Source organism: Talpa europaea (assembly GCF_964194135.1).
Source record: "Talpa europaea genome assembly, chromosome: 12".
Lineage (NCBI taxonomy): Eukaryota > Metazoa > Chordata > Mammalia > Eulipotyphla > Talpidae > Talpa > Talpa europaea.
The window spans coordinates 93,258,741-93,278,030 of record NC_140079.1 but is presented as its reverse complement, the minus strand read 5'-3'; the positions used below and the strand labels follow the sequence as shown (position 1 = coordinate 93,278,030).

Genomic DNA, 19,290 nt, shown 5'->3' with positions numbered 1-19,290 from the left:
GTAAAGAGCTAAGTGAACTATATTTTTTTATTCCTGAACAAGCAATACCATTTTTATTTACTTATATTTGACTCCATAGTATATTCTGATATAAATAAGTATATTTATACATTTACTTATTTATTATTTTAGGACTTTCTTCTTCCATTTTTTAAATCAGTCTTCTTTCCCTTTTCCTGCATAAAAGCAAATTGTTGTTACCCAAATTTTATATTAATTTCATTAATTTTGCTAAGATTTGCATTTTACATCAATCTTCCCACTGAAGGGCACAGTGTTTGTTTTCATTTGTGTGGGAATTGTTTTACAACATTCAATGAGATTTTGCAGTTTATTTGAAAACTAGATTTTTTTTCATATAATTCCTGGGTCTTTCTTAAGTGACTTGTAACTTATGTTATAGTTGGTGCTATAAAGTATGTACACACACTTGGGGTGAAGACTGCGAGGGTTTTTTTTTTTTTTCCATCTAACTGCTCCCCACCCCACCCCCATCCATTTCAAGTTTATTATGGTTATTTTAGAAAAATGTTATTAATATTTGTGTATTTTTATTGCTTCCAGTAACTTTTCAAATACTATTTAGAGTGTTTTAGGATTACTATGAATAGCAACACTATCACTATTACTGATACTAGTGGGACTTTTTTTTTTTTCCACTAGAATCTACTAGTTTTTCTTAGTATATAAGCAAGCCAACAGGGGGACAAAGGAGTCTAAGCTTTTCTTTTCCTCACACTGATTCTTTGCTTAATGCATTTCAGGAATGCTATAATTATTTAAACATTTTCATTTTCACCCATTTTGAATAGTTTTGTATTTTTTTTCTCTTACTCAATAGCTTTCCTTATATTTAGGTGATTTCTCTTCATGTTTCGCTTGGTGATTTATTATGTGTGACTTCCAAAATTAGCAGTTTCTCAAGTTTGCCTTTAATAGTAGATGTAATTAGTTAATTATATTAATACCTTCTCTAGTTCAAACCAGCCTTGAATTCCTGGAATAAATTTTTGATCCTAACACTTTGTTCCTTTGATGTTGATAGTTTAATCAAGAGATTTGTCTTTTATTCAATAATAACATGTATTTAGTTTTCTCCTCTGATGCTATTCTTATTAGAAGCGGGTTTAAAAATATTTGAAATTCTCCTCTTTACCTCCTATGTAAAAGGTTATCAACCCTGACAGCACATTAGGATGAACTGGAAAGTATTCTAAGATGCTCTAACTCACACATCCAGATCACTTACACAGGAAATCTGGGGTGCAGCATGGACAGCATTAGTTTTTAAAAGTTCACCAGGTGATTCTATCATGTGATCAAGTCTAAGAACTGTGGTGTAAGACCCAGAATCATCTGAACAACTTTGGGACAGTCTGTCTTTTACCCAAGGTTCTATAGAAGCAACTCTACACCAGTCTGAACCCCTCTGCTCTGGGGATCTTTGGCAATGCTAAGTCTTTACTCCCTTTTTGGTAACTGATTGTTTACATTCTTTACCACTTTTTCCCCACTATATTAGCCATTTCATGTAGGTTGTCAAATGTGTTGCCATAGAATTTATTAGGACAATCTCTTCCTTTTTTCTTCTATAACTTTTAGGTAGAACTATTTTTTTCTTCAATCAAACTTGTGGGGGATTTATTCTGCTATATTTAAGTGAGATTTTAAAATTTATTTTCATTTCTGTTATTTGTGCTTCCTATTCTATTCTGTTCATATTCTATCATTATTACTTTTCCATTCAGGATTTCTTTTAAATGATTTTATTCTTACCTTAACCTCCTGGGGAGTCATAACAAGTTCCCTTATTGTTTTATTAGTTATTCTTTATAATGAAAGATTGAAGTCTATTAATTTTACTCTGAGTACAACTTAGACTCTGCCATGAAGTGTTCTCTTATCTATTGCCTTAAAAATATTGAATTTTGTTGTCTGCTATTGTTTCTCAGTTTGAAGTTATAGAAATATATTTCAAATATTATTGCATTATTATCGGAGAGAACTTGGCTTTAGCAGAATCTTTTATTCATCTGTTGAGACTTTATGCACATGCATATGACAAATTTCATGGAAGTTAGAAAATAATCTATCTTTTCCATTTAAGTCAGTGTATTTCTGTATATATCTATTTACTTGCATTTGTAGGTGGCCCTGTGTAATTTCTCCATGTCCTTAGCTATTTTTATTTTTATTTTTCTGCTTGCTAAGGACATGTATTTAAGTCCTTCAAACATGCATATATTTATTTTATCAAGTTCTTGTGGTTTTTCTAATGGTTTCCAGCTTGGTGCTTGGTGTTGCTATGTGCTGGGCACTGTCCCAAGTGCTTTTTAATATGAACTCATTTGTTAAGGTCCCGCGGCAGTCCTCTGAGGAAAGCAGGCTGTCTCAGATGCAAAGAGGGTGGGAAGCATTGTGCCAAAGTCCCAGAGTCAGTGAGAAATGAACTGGGTGGTTTGGAGCTAAAGTCTTATTCTCAACCACTGCTTTGCATTGAACATCCGTGGCATGGGGTTGGCTTCACCTCCTGGGACAGCCATGCCCCCCACCCCACCCTCATCACATGCTTCATAAGCTTCTCCATCTTCATATGGGGCCCTATTCCTGTAACTCCTGCAACTCATGGTCCCAGGTGGGCACCAGATTCAAGCCAGTCTGGGCAACACCCTTTGCTGAGAAGCTTTTGGACTTGTAAAGTGATTCATTCATTGATCTAGCAAAAATGAATTGCAAACTCACTATGTGCCAAGATAGAGACAAAGCTGCCCTGGTGGAGCTTCAGATCCAGTGGGAATAAAACAAACCTAAAACAAAGAATGTGCTACGTGATTTACATGTAAAAGGGGAGAGTGACACAGAAAATGCCAGAACAAAGTCCCTGTGGTTGGGGGTGGGGCTGGGGCCCTGCCAGGTCCTTGGAAGAGCCAGGACAGGCTTCAGTGAGAAGGTGATGTTGATTGAAACCTGGGACCAAGTGAGGGAGGGAGATGGACCGAAACTGGGTGAAGGATGTTCCGGACAGCAGATAACCGGGACAGGTGTAAAGCTGTCCTGTCCTGTCCAGGAGATGGCTGGCCGCAGGTACGTCAGAGGAGAATGAGGAAAGGGCAGGTGAGGTGCTGGGGGCTGGGCGGTGGTAGGCCTTGGAGACACTTGTGGGATGTCGCTTATTTCTAAAGGCAATAGGGACCCACTCGCGAGTATAAGTAGAGAGTGAAGGTATTGAGTAGAGAAATGAATGACAGCGTCACACCTAAGTTTTATCATGTTCTCTTTGGCTGCTATGTAGCGGATGGAGCAAGGCAAGAAGCAGGGTTACAGTGGGGCAGCTGCTGCAGAAATCCAGGGGGAGATGGGGGTATGGACACTGGTCAAGGCAGTGAGGTGGTGAGAACCAGGCAGTCTGGTTTGGGGAAGCCGGAGCCAGCAGGGCTGCCTGAGGCTGTGGACTTGTGTCTTGGGAGAAGGGGAGGAGCCAGGAGAACTTGAGATGGGGAACCTTCAGGGTGAGCAAGTTTGGGGAGGAGGAAGTAGAATTCAGTCTTGGACAAGGCACTTTCAATCTTGCTGGGAGACAAGTCTTCTTGGGTCTCTCGCCTTTCTGCATGTATCCTGAGCCAGCACCCCGAAGCTCTCCCCTGGATGCCTTTCCATGAGGTTTGCCTAACGAGAAGTCTCAGAAAGTGGAGGTGGGCTCCCTCCAGGCAGAGGGCAGATTTCCCTGCAGTCCTGGCAAATCGAGAAGGCGTCTTCCTGTGGGGCAAAGGTTGAGGAGGCTTGTTTGCAGCCCTTAGAATTTTGGGGGGTTTCTCAGCTGGGTACTCCCTATCTAGCTGGCTCCTGCTGCATTGCAGGGGACTTTGTGGGGGGGGGGGGTCAAGGGGACAGTTGCAAACCGGAAGTTCCTTGCTTTCTGTGCTGCCCTGAATAATAAAGGCCTTTGTCTCTGACCCAGGAGTCTCCAACCTCCTCTGCCCAAGTCTGTGAGCCCCTGGCAGGGTAACTTGCCAGATTGCAGGCAGGGTGAGGACCCAGGCCCTTCGCTGCTCTGGACAGAGATGTCTGTGAGACGTCCATGTGGGCATGTTGAGTAAAAGGCTGGATTTTGGATGTGTTAGTTTAGAACCCAGGGGAGACGCACAGCTGTGACCCTATAAATTCACCCTATAAATGCAGCATTTCGTGATTTTAAAGCCCTGCATCTGGATGGCGGATAAGAGAAGTCACAAGACAAGGCCGCATGAAAGCCAATAGCAGCTGGGGAAGCCGGGAGAGAGGGCCGTGGGGAGGCGGAAGTAACCCAAGAGTCCATGCGTAGAAGGAGCATCTGCGGCAGAAGGGACAGTCGTGTCTAGTGAGCAGAGAAGGGGGCACCCTCAGGTGCTGCGGTAGCGCAGGTAAGAGTCGCACCAGTGCTGAAGAGGTCACCGGTGCAGCGAGTGAGCCGACTCTTTTGAGGACTTTGGCTGCAAAGGAAACATTTCTGCCTGGGGCAGAAATGGATAGGAAAAGGGCCACAGGAGGACTATTGTGCTGGTTTTTCACAAGAGAACGAGCAGTACGTGTGGACACTGCAGGGAGTGATGCTGCCGAGAGGACAATGTGGCCGTAGGGAAAGAGGGAGAGAGGTCTGGGGGGATGTCCAGAACAGGTGAGGGCCGGGCCACACCTGTCCACCAGACAGTCCAGGGCGCTGATGCGGGGGCGTGGGGAAGTGAGTAGGGGGCCTTGCGGGAGCATTCATCTGGCTTCCTCATTCTCAGCGACCAAGGGAGCAAGGCCTTCTTCGGGCATATCACACGAGAAGGGGAGTGCAGATGAGTAACCTCAAATGTGGGAGAGCACCAGACCGGCAAGATGCAGTGAAGAAGGCAGTGCCTGGGCCCCTGAGGCTGTGACTGCAGAGGGAGAACCTGTCCTTCTGTGAACTGTGGGGTGTGACACTCGGGAGCTGTGGCAGCCATGTTTCTTATACGGGGAGAGCCTTGTTCTGTCATGAGAGAGAATACCCAGAGTAAAGCTGAGACAGAAGAGGACGGGGCACACTCGTGTGTTCAGGGCTCTGGTGCCAGCTCTCCTCAAGGTCTAGCTTTACCCCTACCCTTCGGTCAATTAGGTTGTTCAATTCCATCAGACCTCAGTGGCAGGCTATAGAAACAGAAACTCTGCTTGAGGGCCTTCAAATAATTTTGGAGGTTCATTCTCGGTTTGAGAAAAAGTGTCCAAAGGTGGGCTATATACAGCAGGCCACAAAGGCGTCAGGCACCCAGGCTGCTTCTATCTTTCTGACTCATCATCTCTAGCACTGGCTTCTAGCCTCATGGTCACAAGGTGGCTGCTGTGGCTCCAGCCATCCTTTTCACATGTCAAATAGAAAAAAATGGAATGACAAGGGACAAAAAGACTCTCATTCGGATTGATTTGGCACCCTCCCTCAAAGGATTTCTGGAAAGTTCCACAGTGATATCCACTGTCCTAGCTTGAATCATCCCCTAACTAAAAGGAAGGCTGGAACCACTGCTTTCTGCTCGAGCCTATCATTATCTTAAATACAATCAGGATTCTTTCCCAAGAGAAAAGGGGAAACTAAGTATTTGGGAGGCAGCTGGCAGACTCTGGAATGGCCAAAAGTGTTGCAATAAACTCTCCTTTCCCTTGAGTCTTTTTGGATTCCTGAGGTGTACAAGACACTTGAGAAGAATCACAATAGTTGTGAGATGGGATGAGATGGGGGAGCACTGCTGAGGCTATACACAAGATGGGAGAAGAGTTTGGGGGTACAAGGCTGAATCCATGACCTAAAGATCCAGAGGCCAGATAGAAGCATTAGGAACACAGCAGTCTTTGATGGGGGTGAGAGTGAGGTCAATAAAATAAAGGATTATTTTGAAATTTGGACAGAGTTGGAGATTTAATACATCAGTTGTTCTCAATCCTTTTTTTGTAAAATGCTTTTGCTTTTTTGTGAATTTTCCCTAACCCAACCCATTTTTATTATTCCTTGATTGAGAAAACCCAAAATGACAAAATCATCGCTATGAAGCAGTGTTTTTCATTTACACATCACAATAGCACCACACCCATCTCCCGGTTAGTTATTCAGTCCTCAGAGGACGCATGAAAGGAACAGACTCCTCAAGACGGTTCTCAAAACAATCCAAGGTGATCCCCTCCACAAGTCCCCCCCACCAGCCTGTTTAACCCGGTCTTATTCCAGTCACTCTAATGTGACTTGTGTCTGAGTCTGTCTTGGCCTCTCTGCCTTTCTAGACTGCAAGCTTCATGCCTTTTGCATGGCTGAGTCCCCAGCCTGAGCTCTAGTAAATCTTTGGTGACTGCTCCTTGTTGAAATCCTCATTGTGGAGCTTGGCACATAGTAAGTGGTAGTAGATATTAACTCTCACGTCACCACCATCACTGCCATCACTGCCCTGGTGTCTGACACAATCAGCCCCACACCCGCAGCCACAGTGGCTAGATTAGGCACCATTCACACACACAATAAACACTTATTTTAAAGAAAAATACGTCTGCCGATAGAGCCTGAGACTTGGGTCTCTTTTTGGACATGACAGCACGGCAAGGGAAGGTAGAGACACTGACACCTCAGAGGTCACGGCGTTGGTCCTGGAAACAGAGCAGACAACCCCGCCGGCAGGGTGGTATCTGGTTTGCACATGTCCTTTCTTCATCTCTGGGATCGCCCCCCAGTTCTCCCCCCCGCCCCTACTTGAACGTTGGTGGGTTTCCTTTTACATGAGATGGGCACCTGCTCCACTGCTTCGCCCTGCTTTGCCTTGCTGTCTCCGGATCACTTCTACAGCCCAGGATGCAGCTGGAGGAAAGTTATCTGCTACCTAGAGCTCCCTCTGCTGATACTCTGGGCGGAGGATTCGCTGGAGTTTCAGAAGCGCAGCTGGGCATCTGGCTGTGCTTGTCTCCTGTCCCGCCTGCGGTCTGTTCAGAACGGGTTCTTTCTCCTGGGCGGGGCTGGGGGGCAGGTGTCGGGGAACAGGCCCTTGGCCCCACGCGCTCCAGGCCCAGGGGCTGTGGGCATCTTAGCTCCTCGGACCTCCACGCTATGCCCAGGATTCCTGGTGCTCGCCTGAGCTGGTGGGAAGTGTCCCAGATTGCTGGGGCTGGGACGATGTTCTGGGCTTAAGGCACTGACACTTGGAAGGAGGTGACCCGTGTTCAGGGTTTGTGTTGGATGCAGAAGTGAAACCTAGGGGGAGGTTTTTAATTTTTAAAGAGTCAAGTCAGGGTCAATTTTCAGAGTTAGGGTAAAAACAGGCTCGAATAAACCAAAGGAAAACAGACACATGATTAAGATTAAAAAAAAAACAAACATGTATTTGGCTAAATTTAACATTTAGGCTGAAGTTTATTTAAATTCACAAGAAGGCTTGTCAAGCTCTAACGCTCCGGCACCTTCTGTCAGGACTCCTTGAAGGAAGGCAGAGTATTTCTTTACAGACCAGCCTGCGCTGTGGCCAGGCTGACAGTCCACCGGCCAGCGCAGCCTGGGGTGTGGATGAATGTATCCTGCTGTGCCCGCCTCCCCCAGCAGCTTGAGGACCTGGGTATTAATTACTTTTTTCCCCTCTTATAGGTGAGAATATTAAGGTTTGACAATGGTAAGCGACTTACTTACAATCCTACAACTGAAAAGTTGCTGAGCATGAATGGGAAGGGTTCCGTGAACTTGCCTGCACTGGCTCCGATGCGCTAGCTGACCAGCTGCTGGAGGAACGTGCCAGGCTCACGTCTGCTTGCCTGTCTGTAATTGGTGTTCAGTCCACAGCCAGCGTTTACTCAGTGCTCTGTATTACGCACTGTGCCAGAGAGAGCAGAGATGAAAGAGACAGGGTCCTCGCCGGTGGGCACTTGCAGTCTGCTATCAAAGTCGAAGACTAAGCTTGGTGCCACCTCCTCCAGGTAGCCTTCCCTGACTTCCCTTTTTCCTTCTGATATTATTTGACTTATAGTGGACACTGCTATACTGTTATTAATGAAACAGATACTATCTAACACTATGTGCCAGACCATAGAAAAAAAATCCTTAACCGGGCTATCTCATTTCATCTTTACAAGTGATCTCTGAGAAAGGAGATCTGATGAGGAAACTGAGGTATAAAGGTAAACAACTGAGAGTCTCAGTTAAAAGCAGCAGAGATGGGATCCTGCTCGACAGCAATTGAGGCTGAAGACCTCTTTTCCCCAGGTTTCCGCAAAGCCCCTGGCTTAGGGCTGGGCACACCAGGAACTCAGAACTCCCGGTGGACTGATTTGCTGGCCACTCACTTGAAAGTAATGATGAAACAAAATGTGGGGGTGGGGTGGGGTTGGGGAGGGAATCCCACAAGCCATTGGGGATCTCTTTAGAGTGCTGAGTCTCCTTTAAAGCCAGAGTAGGACCTGCATTAAAGAAGAGAGATTCCCTAGGGAATCTCATTCATCTCTCTGTTTCATTTTCCCAGCGTGATGTCTGATGCTTAACAGGGCCCAATACAGCTGTGTTAAAAGACTGGGTGAGCATTAGAAAGTCTAAGACTTGATGCGTGGCTGTGGCTATTGCCACAAGAATCTCAGACAGGATTGGGGCTCCGTCTACACATCTAGCTGCACCAACACGCTTAAGGGGCTGTCTGGCGGTCCGTCTCTAGCAGGAAGTTGATCCTGATGGTTTCAGGAGCTTGCCTTCTCTTTCTTCTGTTGCAGGTGATTTTTCATCCCCAAAACACCTCACATAAGCTGTTTATGGCATTCGTAACCTGCCCTGAGCTTTTATTTATTTATTTACTTATAATTTTTTTTTAAAGAGGCACGTATTTTATTTATTTATTTATTTGTTTGTTTGTTTGTTTATACAAGCACTGGGTACAGTCAGAAACGCGGAAGGGTGAGAGAATTCACCAGAGCCAGAGCGGGGAGCAGAGCAGGCAGAAGGACCGAAGCACAACGCTGAGGGGAGCAGCGGGCGGCAGGAGAGGTCTGCGCGCCATGTGGGACCCTCCTGCGGTGGCCGGGGAGCAGCCGGGGTTCGAACGTGCGCCGCAGAGGCCGCGGGCAGCTTCGCAACCCAGCGCTCAACCGCTGCGCCACCGGGGAGGCCCTGCCCTGAGCTTTTAAACCTATTTCTCTCAGAGCTTTTTATGAGTTGAAATAAACAAACAACTCATTCACTCTCCAGGGACGTGGGGGCCTGCATCCTTAAGCTCACTCCTTCAACCTGTGGCCCCTTGGGGAGCTGAACCAGAGCGTGGGCCCCAACGGACTGTGGTTAAACGTATGACATGGAGGAAGCAGATAACATCATCGCTGCTTGGAAGGAAAATGCAGCCGCGACCTGGAAGCAAAGACAGGAGGAGTCTGACACTGAATCTTTCTTTGGGTCCCCAGGGCAGCCTTGCGGGATGGGGAAGCTCTGTTTAGACACAAAGGAAGCGTTCTGGGGATAGCCTTTGGTGATTTTCCTGGGTACCTTATCTAATCGCTCATTTGACACTAAAGAAATGAAGTCTGGAGCAGGGAGGGGCTTGCCCGAGGTGTGTGGTGTTGTGGTGGCTGCACAGACTAGATACTGGGGCCATCTGCCCTACACCTACCCCCTCCTTCTGTCAGACCCTGCTCCCTGTAGAACAGCCTGCGGGTTGCAGGGAAGCTGGTTTCTCTCAGGTGTCAGAGGTGATGCGGGAGACCTGATCAGCGTCGGCTGTCTTCCTGGCCATAGTGACTGGTGGCCTGTGACCTAAAGTTGGTTCAGCCAGAGTCTCTGGACCTTAGAAGAGTATGTTGTGACATACTGACCCTCCTTCCCTTGGGTTAGACTATAAAAGCTACAGGTCATCTCAGCATCTGACGCCCGGCCTCTTGTGGCATGGAGAACCTCAGAACGAAGCCGACCCCATGCACGGCAGAGAGGAGAGATGGAAAGAGAAGGAATCTTAGGTTAGCGTTCTGAGATGCTGGATCAAACTTCACCTGATGTCTTTACTCTGGAACATTCAGTTACATCATTTAGTAAGACCTAGTCTTAAGACAGAAGAGATGCTTTATTACTTGTGACCAGTGTAGTCCCGCTGATGAACAGATGACAGGAGACTCGGACATGGAGCCGGCCCCTGCCTCTCCTGGTGAGGTGGACTGAGCTCAAAGGGAGGCTGCCACCCTACCCATCCCACCCCCTCTCTCTGGCCAGGCTGGAGGTACACTGGAGGCTGAGTCTAGTCTGGAGGTTAGTCCCCATCTGCTGGCATTTTATACTCCCAGTTCAGGGAACCAGGTCGGTTCTTCATATGGGCTCGGAAAGCACTTCTTGGGGTGGTCACTCCCCACCCCACTTTCATGAACTCACAGCACTTTGTGTTCATTTCTAAAGTGACACCGACCTCGCTGCATTTTAATGACCAACATCTGGCACCTGCTCTGGCCCCTGGGGCTTGCTGGAGAGGAGCCCATCTCTCACTCACCTTCACACCCTGCATCTCGCCCACTGGCAAAGCTGATATGCTCGGCCTCTTCTTGAGCGGGTGGGATGACCTCTTTCTGCTCCGTCTCCTTCTCTGATGAATTCTCCACTCTCTTCCCTTTAAACAGTAGGCTGAGGGCCCCCCTGGTGGTGCAAAGGGTTAAGACACAACCGATGAAGCTATCTGCAGCCTCTGCAGCACAAGTTCAATCCCTGGCCCTCCAGGGAGCTACCCACATGGCGCAGCAGACCTCTCCTGACTCGCCCGCTGCTCCCCTCAGCGGTGTATTTCAGACAGTCTGCCTGTTCTGCTCCCCACTCTGTCTCTGGTGAATCCTCTCACCCCCCACACCTCTGGCTTGCACCCCAGCTCTTATATGCATAGATGAATAAATCTTTAAAAAACAAACAAACAAACAGTAGGGTGAGGTTGAAAAGCACAGCAGACAACATGCAAAGTACTAACCCCAAGTCTGATTCACAGCCCAAGGATTTGGTCTGCTGTTCTATTCTCTTGGGGCTAAGTCCTGTGTGGGACACCCACCCCCTCTTTCTGCTCACCATGTGTTCAGGGCGGCTGTGGATAGAGCCCAGCGCAAGAGGGGAAGGGAGGGAAAGGCTGGAAACACTGAGTCAGAGAATTCTGGGATGAAACTTGAGTCTGCTGGGATTGTCAGTCTAAGTCCTCATGGTCAGAGGAGGCCGCTCAGACCCAGGGAGGAGTCCTCCTGGCTCAAGGTCACCGGGACAGTCCAGCCGGGCCGGGAAGGAACTCCAGTTTACCCGCAAGACCCTTCCTCCAGGCCCAGCGGGCAGACAGGAGGGCGGCCTTCAGGACGCCTGGGGTGCAGGGCCCAGTGGAGAGAAGATGAAGAAGCCCCGCTGGGTCGCCCGTCCCCACTAAAACGTACTGGCCCACTGGGTCTGGAGCCCTTGGTCTGTGAGTCCTTAGGGACCCGAGAAGTGACTCAAAGAAGCGCTTAGGACATCCCTGGCGCCGAGGGTGCGAGAGGAGGGGTGTCGGGGTGCGGTTCAGGAGTCACCCAGACTTTCAGAGCCTCCTCCCAGCCCCTTCAGGCCAAGCACTCGAGGATGGGCTGAGGGAGACCTTCCCCCGCCTGCACCTGCCAACCGCTCCCTGCGCGCACGGGAGGTGCCTGGACCCAACGCTCCGGGGCGCAGGGCCTGCTCCCCCCACCCGGCCCCCGCGGCCTCGAGCCCCCTTCCCGCACAGAAGCAGGCCCCCGGGACCCCCGTCTCCCCGAGCTGGCTCCCTGCATTCCGAGCAGGCCCAGCCTCCTCCAAAGCGCCCCCTGCGCTTCGGCCCCCGCCTCTTCTCCCGGCCGTGGGAACCGGCCCGCGTCCCCTTCCCCCGCCGCCCCGGCGCGGGTCTGGGGGGACCCCCGGCTCGCTCCCACCCCCTTCCTCTCCCCGCCCTTTCTCCCCCTCGCTCCGCCCCAGGCCCCGCCCCGCCCCGCCCCGGCCCGCGCCCCCGGCCCCCCGGCGGCCCCCCGCCCCCCGCCCGGGGGGAGGCGTGGGGGGGCGCCCCGCGGGCCCGGCCCCCCGCGCGCCCCGCCCCGCGCGCGCGCCCCGGCGCCCCCCTCGGCGGCTGGGCCGCGCCGCCCGCGCCCCTCCTCCCGGTGACGTGCGGGTCCTGCCCGTCTGAAAACTCCGCGCCGCGGCGGCGGAGGAGGAGGAGCAGCGCGAGCCGAGGCGGCGGCGGCCCGAGCGGGAGCCCGAGCGGGAGCCCGAGCGGAGCCGGCGGCCGCGGGAGCCGCGGGGAGCGCGGGGGCGGCCCGGGGCGCCCCGGGGCCCCGCGCCCCGCTCGCCCGCCGCGCTCGGAAGATGGTGGCGGCGCCGTGCGCCCGGAGGCTGGCCCGGCGCTCGCACTCGGCGCTGCTCGCGGCGCTCACGGTGCTGCTGCTGCAGACGCTGGTCGTGTGGAATTTCAGCAGCCTCGACTCCGGGGCCGGCGAGCGCCGCGGGGGCGCCGAGCAGCCGCCCCCGGCCCCGGCCCCGCGCCGCGAGCGCCGGGACCTGCCCGCCCGGCCGGCTGCGGCCCGAGGAGGCGGCGGAGGAGGGCGGGCGCCCCCGGCGCGGGCGCGGGGAGGCGGCCCCGGAGAAGCCCGGGCGCAGCCGCCGGCCAGCCGGGGCGCACGGCCCGCCCGCGCGCTGGTAAGATGCCCGCGCGCCCCGCGCGCTGGGGGGGGGGGGGGTGCGGGCCGGGAGAGGCGCCCCGACCCGCCGCGCGCCCCCAGCCCCGGACCCCGGACCACCTGCCGGCCCCTCCTCTGTCCCCGGAGCCGGGTGGGGTCTGCGCCCCGCTCCGCGGCCCAGGGCCGCCCCATCCCGAGTCTGAGCACTGCCCTCTGGGGGTGTGGGGAAGTTGGCTCCAGAGGAGGCGCCTTGGGGGTTACCCGCGCCTGGCAGGGCTTCTGTTCCCAGTCACTCTTGCTGGGCGCCCCGACTTGCTCCGTGCATGTGGGTGTCGTGCCTCGCCCGCTGTCTGGGTGCGTGGATCGTGCTGGGGAGCCTCCGCCGCGGCTGGCGCCGGCGCTGGCGCATCCCTGGATGCTGCCGAGCTGGGGGCAGACGACTCCGTCCCCTGCCGGCCGCCGCCTCGGCTCCACCCGGCCCGAGAGGCAGCCTGGAACCCGCGTCCCGCGTCCCCAGCCGGGCCCCTGGCTCCAGGCTCCGTCTCGGGCACCTGGTCTTACTTCGGGCGCCGCCCGTCTGTCTTGGGGTGTCTGATCCGCGCCTGTCTCCACCTTCCCTCTCACCTTGCCCTCTCCGGGCCCTCCCCAGCTTGCCCACCCCCTCCCCAGGGGCAGGGCATGCCCCTTCTCCTGCACGGTGGGCTCTGCGCTCTGACTGCCGTGCGTCCCAGTCGCCGGCTGTGTGTCCCGCTGCACCAACAGGGGGGTGAACAGCCTGGGCTCTCAAACAGTTGCTTCCGCAGATCTTCTGGGGCCCTCGAGGCGTCTTATCCTGCCTCCCATCTTCTCGGGACGCCTTGCACACCACTGGGTGGCCTTGCTGAGCCCCGGGAGCCAGGGGCACCCAGGGGCACCCAGGGCGGGAGGTCAGTGCCCCGGAGTCTGGACCGGGGCTGGGCGCCCAGTGGGTGTGAGTGTCTGTCTGCAGACATGACAGGGGACCGTGTGTCTGTCTGTGACTTCATCCAGCCACTTTCCTGCGGGGCTTCTCCCAGCCCCTGGGAACACTGGCTCCTCGGGCACTGAATGCTCGCCTCTGTCGGTCCTCACTTGGGGAGCCCTCCCTGAAGGCTGCCTTTGGACACAGCGTGATGCCTTCTGATCTGCTGAACTTCTCTGGAGTCCACAGCCGGCCTCTCTGTCAGAGGGAGGCTTTTTGTGCCCGTGGGCTGAGCCGCCCCAAGACACGATGCGATGGCATTTCACGTCGCTGGCTGGGCTGCGTGGGTAGCAGGGAGACGTCCTTCCCTCTTTGGGGGGAGGGACTCCTGATGGGATTAGTGCATTCTCGATGTGCTGTGGTCTTTTATTTATTTATTTCTTTAATGGCTAAAGGTACTCTCAACATTGCCCCTGAACACCTGGAGTCTGTAGGCAGTGATGCTTGGGCAGGAGGCAACTAGAAGTTCTTTCTGGATTTGGAACCCTCTGGGAGGCGGGGTGGGAGGGGGTTCAGACGCGCCATGCTGGCCTGCTGGTGGGAACACTTAGGATGGATAGGATGGACACAGGGCATGGGGCTTAGCGTGTCTTTTGCATCCGGGGTCTCGATGGGCTTCAGGAGATGCCTTTTGGGTGCAAATCCCACCTGTTGAAGCAAGTGGGGAGAAGAATGGAGGCTGGCTGGCTGGCTGCTTCCTAGGTCGCTGACATTTGGCGATTCCATCCGTGCCCCCTCTGTGCGTGTGTCCAGTTCAGTGTCTTATCCTTCTCCGCCCAGCTCAGCCACGCAGAGGTTTGCTGTTGGGAAGGTGGGTGGGCGCCAGCTTTCCTTGGCCATTCCTTTCGGAATGCCAGTCCCAACAGCAGAGTTGCTTTGCTTTTCTGAAACTCTGCTTTCATAGCCTGCAAGTTCAGTACCCCCTGCCCCCCCCACCTCTCCGTGTCTGAATTTCCTCACTTTCCAATATAGACATGTATGTGGTTTTTCTTTTTTCCATTGTCCCTTCTTCGTAGTTGTCTACCGTGCTGCCGTTTACTGTCCTCTCCCCTGGATTTGTATTTTATTTTCCCTACTTGTCTGTCTTCTCTCTTTTCCTTTCCCCACATCGACACCTGTGCCCTGCTAGAGCCTGAAACCACAGAACAGACCTGTTGGGAGGCTGTGTGTGGGGGGGGTGGGGTGGGGGGGGTCTGTGCTCTAGCAGCGCCCACCCAGCCCCTGCCCTTCCGTGGAGCTCAAGGAGACCAGAAGGGGGCAGGCTGTTCCCAAAGTCTGGTGCTTCCAGAGCTTGGGTCGCAGCTTGGAGAGGACCAGACCGGTCTGCAAACCACGGAGAGACCCTTGCCACACGTGGTGGGTTTGCAGACCCTGCCGGGGCTGCCAGCACGAGGCTTTGGAGGGAGATTCAGGAGCAGGGCATTAAAAAAAATAATTCCCTGTGATTTTCCAGATGGTTCTCGTAAAGGCTAGTGAGGCACATGCTTGGGAGATGATGCTTCGTCACTGTGCTCCCTGGCTGGGGTGGGGGTGGGGGGTCAGTTGTGGGTTTTGCATCCAGGGGGAAGTGTGTCCCTGCTGGTAGTGGGGGCTGATGTGCCCCAGGGAGCCGGTTAGCAGGGTGGAGAGAGCATTTTCTAAACTAGACCTTGCTGCTTCCTCGAGCCCTTTAGTGTCCAGGGAGCTGCACCCCACAGAAGAGGCTGCCTGCACTTTTGGCAGTGCACTTGAGATGTCTAGAAAAAGCACCCAGTTTCTCAAGCAGATCAAGTGAGCGTAGTGGTATCGACAGGTCCCGGCAGAAAGTCTGCAAACTCCCTTCCCCACGGCCTTCTTCAGCGCTCTAAAAAATTAGAATTATTGGGTGGCTGGCAGCTGATTTTTGGGGCGTGCTACCGAGTGCTTCAGAGGGTCTCCCTAAGCTGTGGACTCTACAGTCATCCCAGAATTGAAGAAACAGATGGGCTCACTCATAAAGAGACAGAAAATATGTGTGTGGGGGGATGGGATCAAAAAGACTACAGGTTCGGAGTAGATTTTAGAGAAAATGAAAAAGCTGACATTAATGGAACGTGTTTAGGTGCTTCCTTGGGCCACCAGCGATCCTTTTGAAATTCTCACACTTACGGCCCATGCCCCTAGATAAGCTGTTATTCACGGAACTTCATTTAAGAAACCTAATTTTTATTGCCTTTACACACACGCGCGCGTGCACACACACACACACACACATACACACAGTTTTCAAGGAGACTGGGGTTTCTGTGTAGTCTGACCCCTTTGACATGTTGATTTTTTGGCAGAAATTTCTCATACTTCACATTACTCAGATAACTCAGGACTTTTTCAGGCATTGGCAGTGACTTTGAAAAATTGGTTCACTGTATCCAGATCGCCTCTGGTTCTAAGAGCCTCAGGGGTGCAGCTTTCCTTTCCATCCAAATGTTTTGAGACTGGAGAGAACAGAGGGTATTTTACTGATGGTTTGTCTTTTTTTTTCCCCACACTCTCAATGGGGTTTTATTTTGCTCGAGCAGTGCGTTGCACTTCGTACACAGGAATACGCGCCATTGAACAATATTTATCTTACTGCAGACGTTGCCATCTGCTTAATTATGTACTGGAAAGTGTTAAATAAAATAGATAAATGCAGGAATTATTATACACCTAAACGTATGTATTTTATATTCATTTTCCTTGTAGTCTTTCACACTTCAGACTGTCTCTCTAGTTTAGTAATTCTTTGTGAATTTTTTTTATCTTCCAGAAGGTTGAGTGGCAAAGTGCTTGTTGCTGTTCTGCAAATAGGGAGCTGAGGCATCCATTCCTATTTGCTGGGGATTATCCAACTTTGATCCTTGGTCTTAATGGAAAAGGAAATTTTTTTTGAGTGAGAACAAATACCTGACAGCGTGTGTGTGTATGTGAGTGTGTGTAAGTTTCCCCGGAAAACAAAATACCCTTAAGGATATCTCTGTCATGAGGGTCTGTCCTCCCATCCAGAGCTATTTAGGATAGGTAGGGCCATAAATCTGCGTGCAGAAAGACCAAGTGCACAAGGCTGACCTGGGTGGACAGCACGGGGTCAGGACTGGCCACGTCTCTGTCATTTGTTTAATACTGTCGTAGGCTTGTCACTTAGAGCTCTGCCTCTCTCCCTTTGCATCTCCCGTGTCTGTGGACTCGATCCACGCCTCCCTATCAGACACCAAAGAGACAGTCATTTGGGGCAAAATAAAAAATAAATCAAATCCAAACTCAACTGCAACAAAAGGCAAGTTCTAAGGAAGAGAAGAGGAAACAGCAGAAGAAGTCACAGGACATCTGTGCCAGGCCGCAGTGCAACTGAGAGAGACCTTGGTCCAGTGTCCATGGCTCTGGCCTGCTGGGCTCAACTCCCAGCTCTGCATTTTGCCTTCCCTTGCACAAGCCCTCCTAGCTGTGTTCCTTTGTGAACCGGGCGTCGTCAGAGGCTTGTAAGGGTGAAATGTGATAACACGTGTGGACCTGGCATATGATAAATACTTCAGTGTGAGCTGATATTCTTAAAAAGAAATTCTTCGTATGCCTGAGCACAAGCAGGTTGTCACAATTACTCATTTTCCCACGCAGGGCAGGGCTTGAGTGAAATCCACGGAGGAGAACAAGCATCCGGTCCAGCTCCTCAATGCGCCAACCTTGGGCCAGAGAGGGATGCAGCAGAGGGAGGCGTGCTCACTTTTATTGAGCACCAGCTGTATGCCAGCATCCTTTAGATGTATTGCATATATCATTAAATGCCTACCAAGAAAGCGGGAGGGATGGAAGCAGGCGTTAGGCGTTACCTGACTAATATGAAATTGAGGACTCTTGACTAGAAATTGCCCATTTGTGAGGGCCGACTAGAGACATCTGCAGCAGTAAGCTGAGGGCTTTGTAAGTGTTTCCTCACAGTATCAGGAACTTGTCCTGACTCTGAGGGCTGGGACTGTTGCCACCCCCATTTCACAGATGAGGAAACTGAGGCTCAGAGAGGTGAAGCGGCTTGCTTGCTAAGATGATGACATCAGGGAGCAGCAGAACAGGAATCCAAATCCAGGGGCACCCCAGTCCAGCTGGTGTACCCACGTCTGAGCTCCTTACCTGTGTAGTTCTTTGAAAAACCCTAATGGCAGCCTAATCATTCCTGAAGGTCTTTATGTCACTTTATTACTTCTTACTGCAGATTCCTAAAAAAGTGCCAACCCCAGAAAAGGGGCCGCTAGGCAATTTCCAGGGGGCCAGACAGAGAGGAGGGTAATAGGAACAGTAATAACAGGGCCTCAGAGGCAGTTCTGACACCCCAGGTATTGTATTGACTCATTTATTCCGAGGCATGTACAGCGGCTCCTTGAATTGTATCCTTTCGACCCACCCCTTTCGCTACAGTGTTGATGAGAAAAAAAATCACTTCCTGGCTGGGGATACTGTCTGGGCACAGCTGGCACCTTCTCCCCTGTCTGCGAGTTTCCTCCGGTCTCCTCCCACACCTGTCGCCATTCAGGTGAGGCTCACCTGCGTCTTGGTGCCCCCTCGGGGTGAGGCAGGTGTGGGTGGATGGCCCTGCTGTAGAAGGGCGTCCTGTCCAGGTGAGCCCTGGACTCTGAGCCACAGGGAGACCCCAGCCTCCCACCATCCTGGGTACGTGGCTTGGAAAATGGCTGGATGAACAGATGATGGTTTCATATTAGATGTGTTTGGGTCTGGATTTAGCAGTTTGGTGATGCTTTTGTGACCGCGTGAGCAACTCTCTTGCTTGTGTCAATCAGCCTCTGGTCAAACGGGTCTCCTCACGTGTGGTTTTGATGCAAGTAGTGGGTGTCCAGGACCGGCTGCTGTGTGATCTCAGGAGTCAACAGTCCCGTGACCTAATCCGGTCAGACCCTGTCCTGGGCATTTTGGGGACACTAACTTTTTTCCTCCTCATGCTGCAGAGAGGAAACAGGTCTTAGGAGCTTGGTGACTTTCCCAGGGCCCATGGTCCTAAGTGCAGAGCCCAGACTTGAACCCCAGCTCTACCCAGCGACCTCCCTCTAGTAATCACCTTGCAAAGGCCCCCAGCCCGGGAACCCGAGAACTCGCCTTTGGAGGCTTGGAGGGAGTTGATTCTGCCACATTGCCCAGCCCCAAGGGCAGGATTTTAAGGTGCTGGAAGAGAACACCCCACCCTGTCATGGAGTGTGCAGTGTGGTGCAGGGAGCAGTGGGGCAGAAGCGAGGGAGGGTCTGGATTCAGCTCTCTAGCCAGGGGAGGTGGGGGTGCCTGTCCCCCGGCCAGCACAACAGCCTTTCATTCACCACCGTGGGGTATCCGGGGTATCTCCGCCAACCCCAGCCCGGTTGCCACGTGAACACTTCCTTCCTTCTCAACAGAAACTACCCGTTTGACCGCAGAATCTGTTCAGGTTGTGCCCCTGGTACCTGCAGTTAGGCCCCTCCGCCGCGGGGAGCCGGAGACATTACAAGTTACATTGAAGGTGCCAGGGATGGGAGGGGGCGTCACCATCACCCTTCACACAGCAGAGCCCAGAGACTGGCACTGTTAGCAACAGGAACTGGAAGCCCAGATACCCAGCCAGATGGGGAAGGGGTGGGACCCTAGGGGCATTTTCCAGTCTTTTGGTGTGTGTGTAGGGGGGATAT

General features: G+C 52.3%; 1 protein-coding gene across 1 annotated transcript in view; it reads left to right on the top strand.

The window, feature by feature from the left end:
* Positions 1–12,319: 12,319 nt before the first annotated feature.
* XYLT1 (xylosyltransferase 1) overlaps positions 12,320–19,290 on the top strand; it is a gene marked incomplete at both ends in the record, with an annotated part of 272,575 nt that continues 265,604 nt past the window's right edge. Inside the window, one exon of the mRNA XM_084250520.1 lies at positions 12,320–12,649. Coding sequence (XP_084106646.1) covers positions 12,320–12,649 — 330 coding nt within the window. The remainder of the gene's footprint in view (positions 12,650–19,290) is intronic.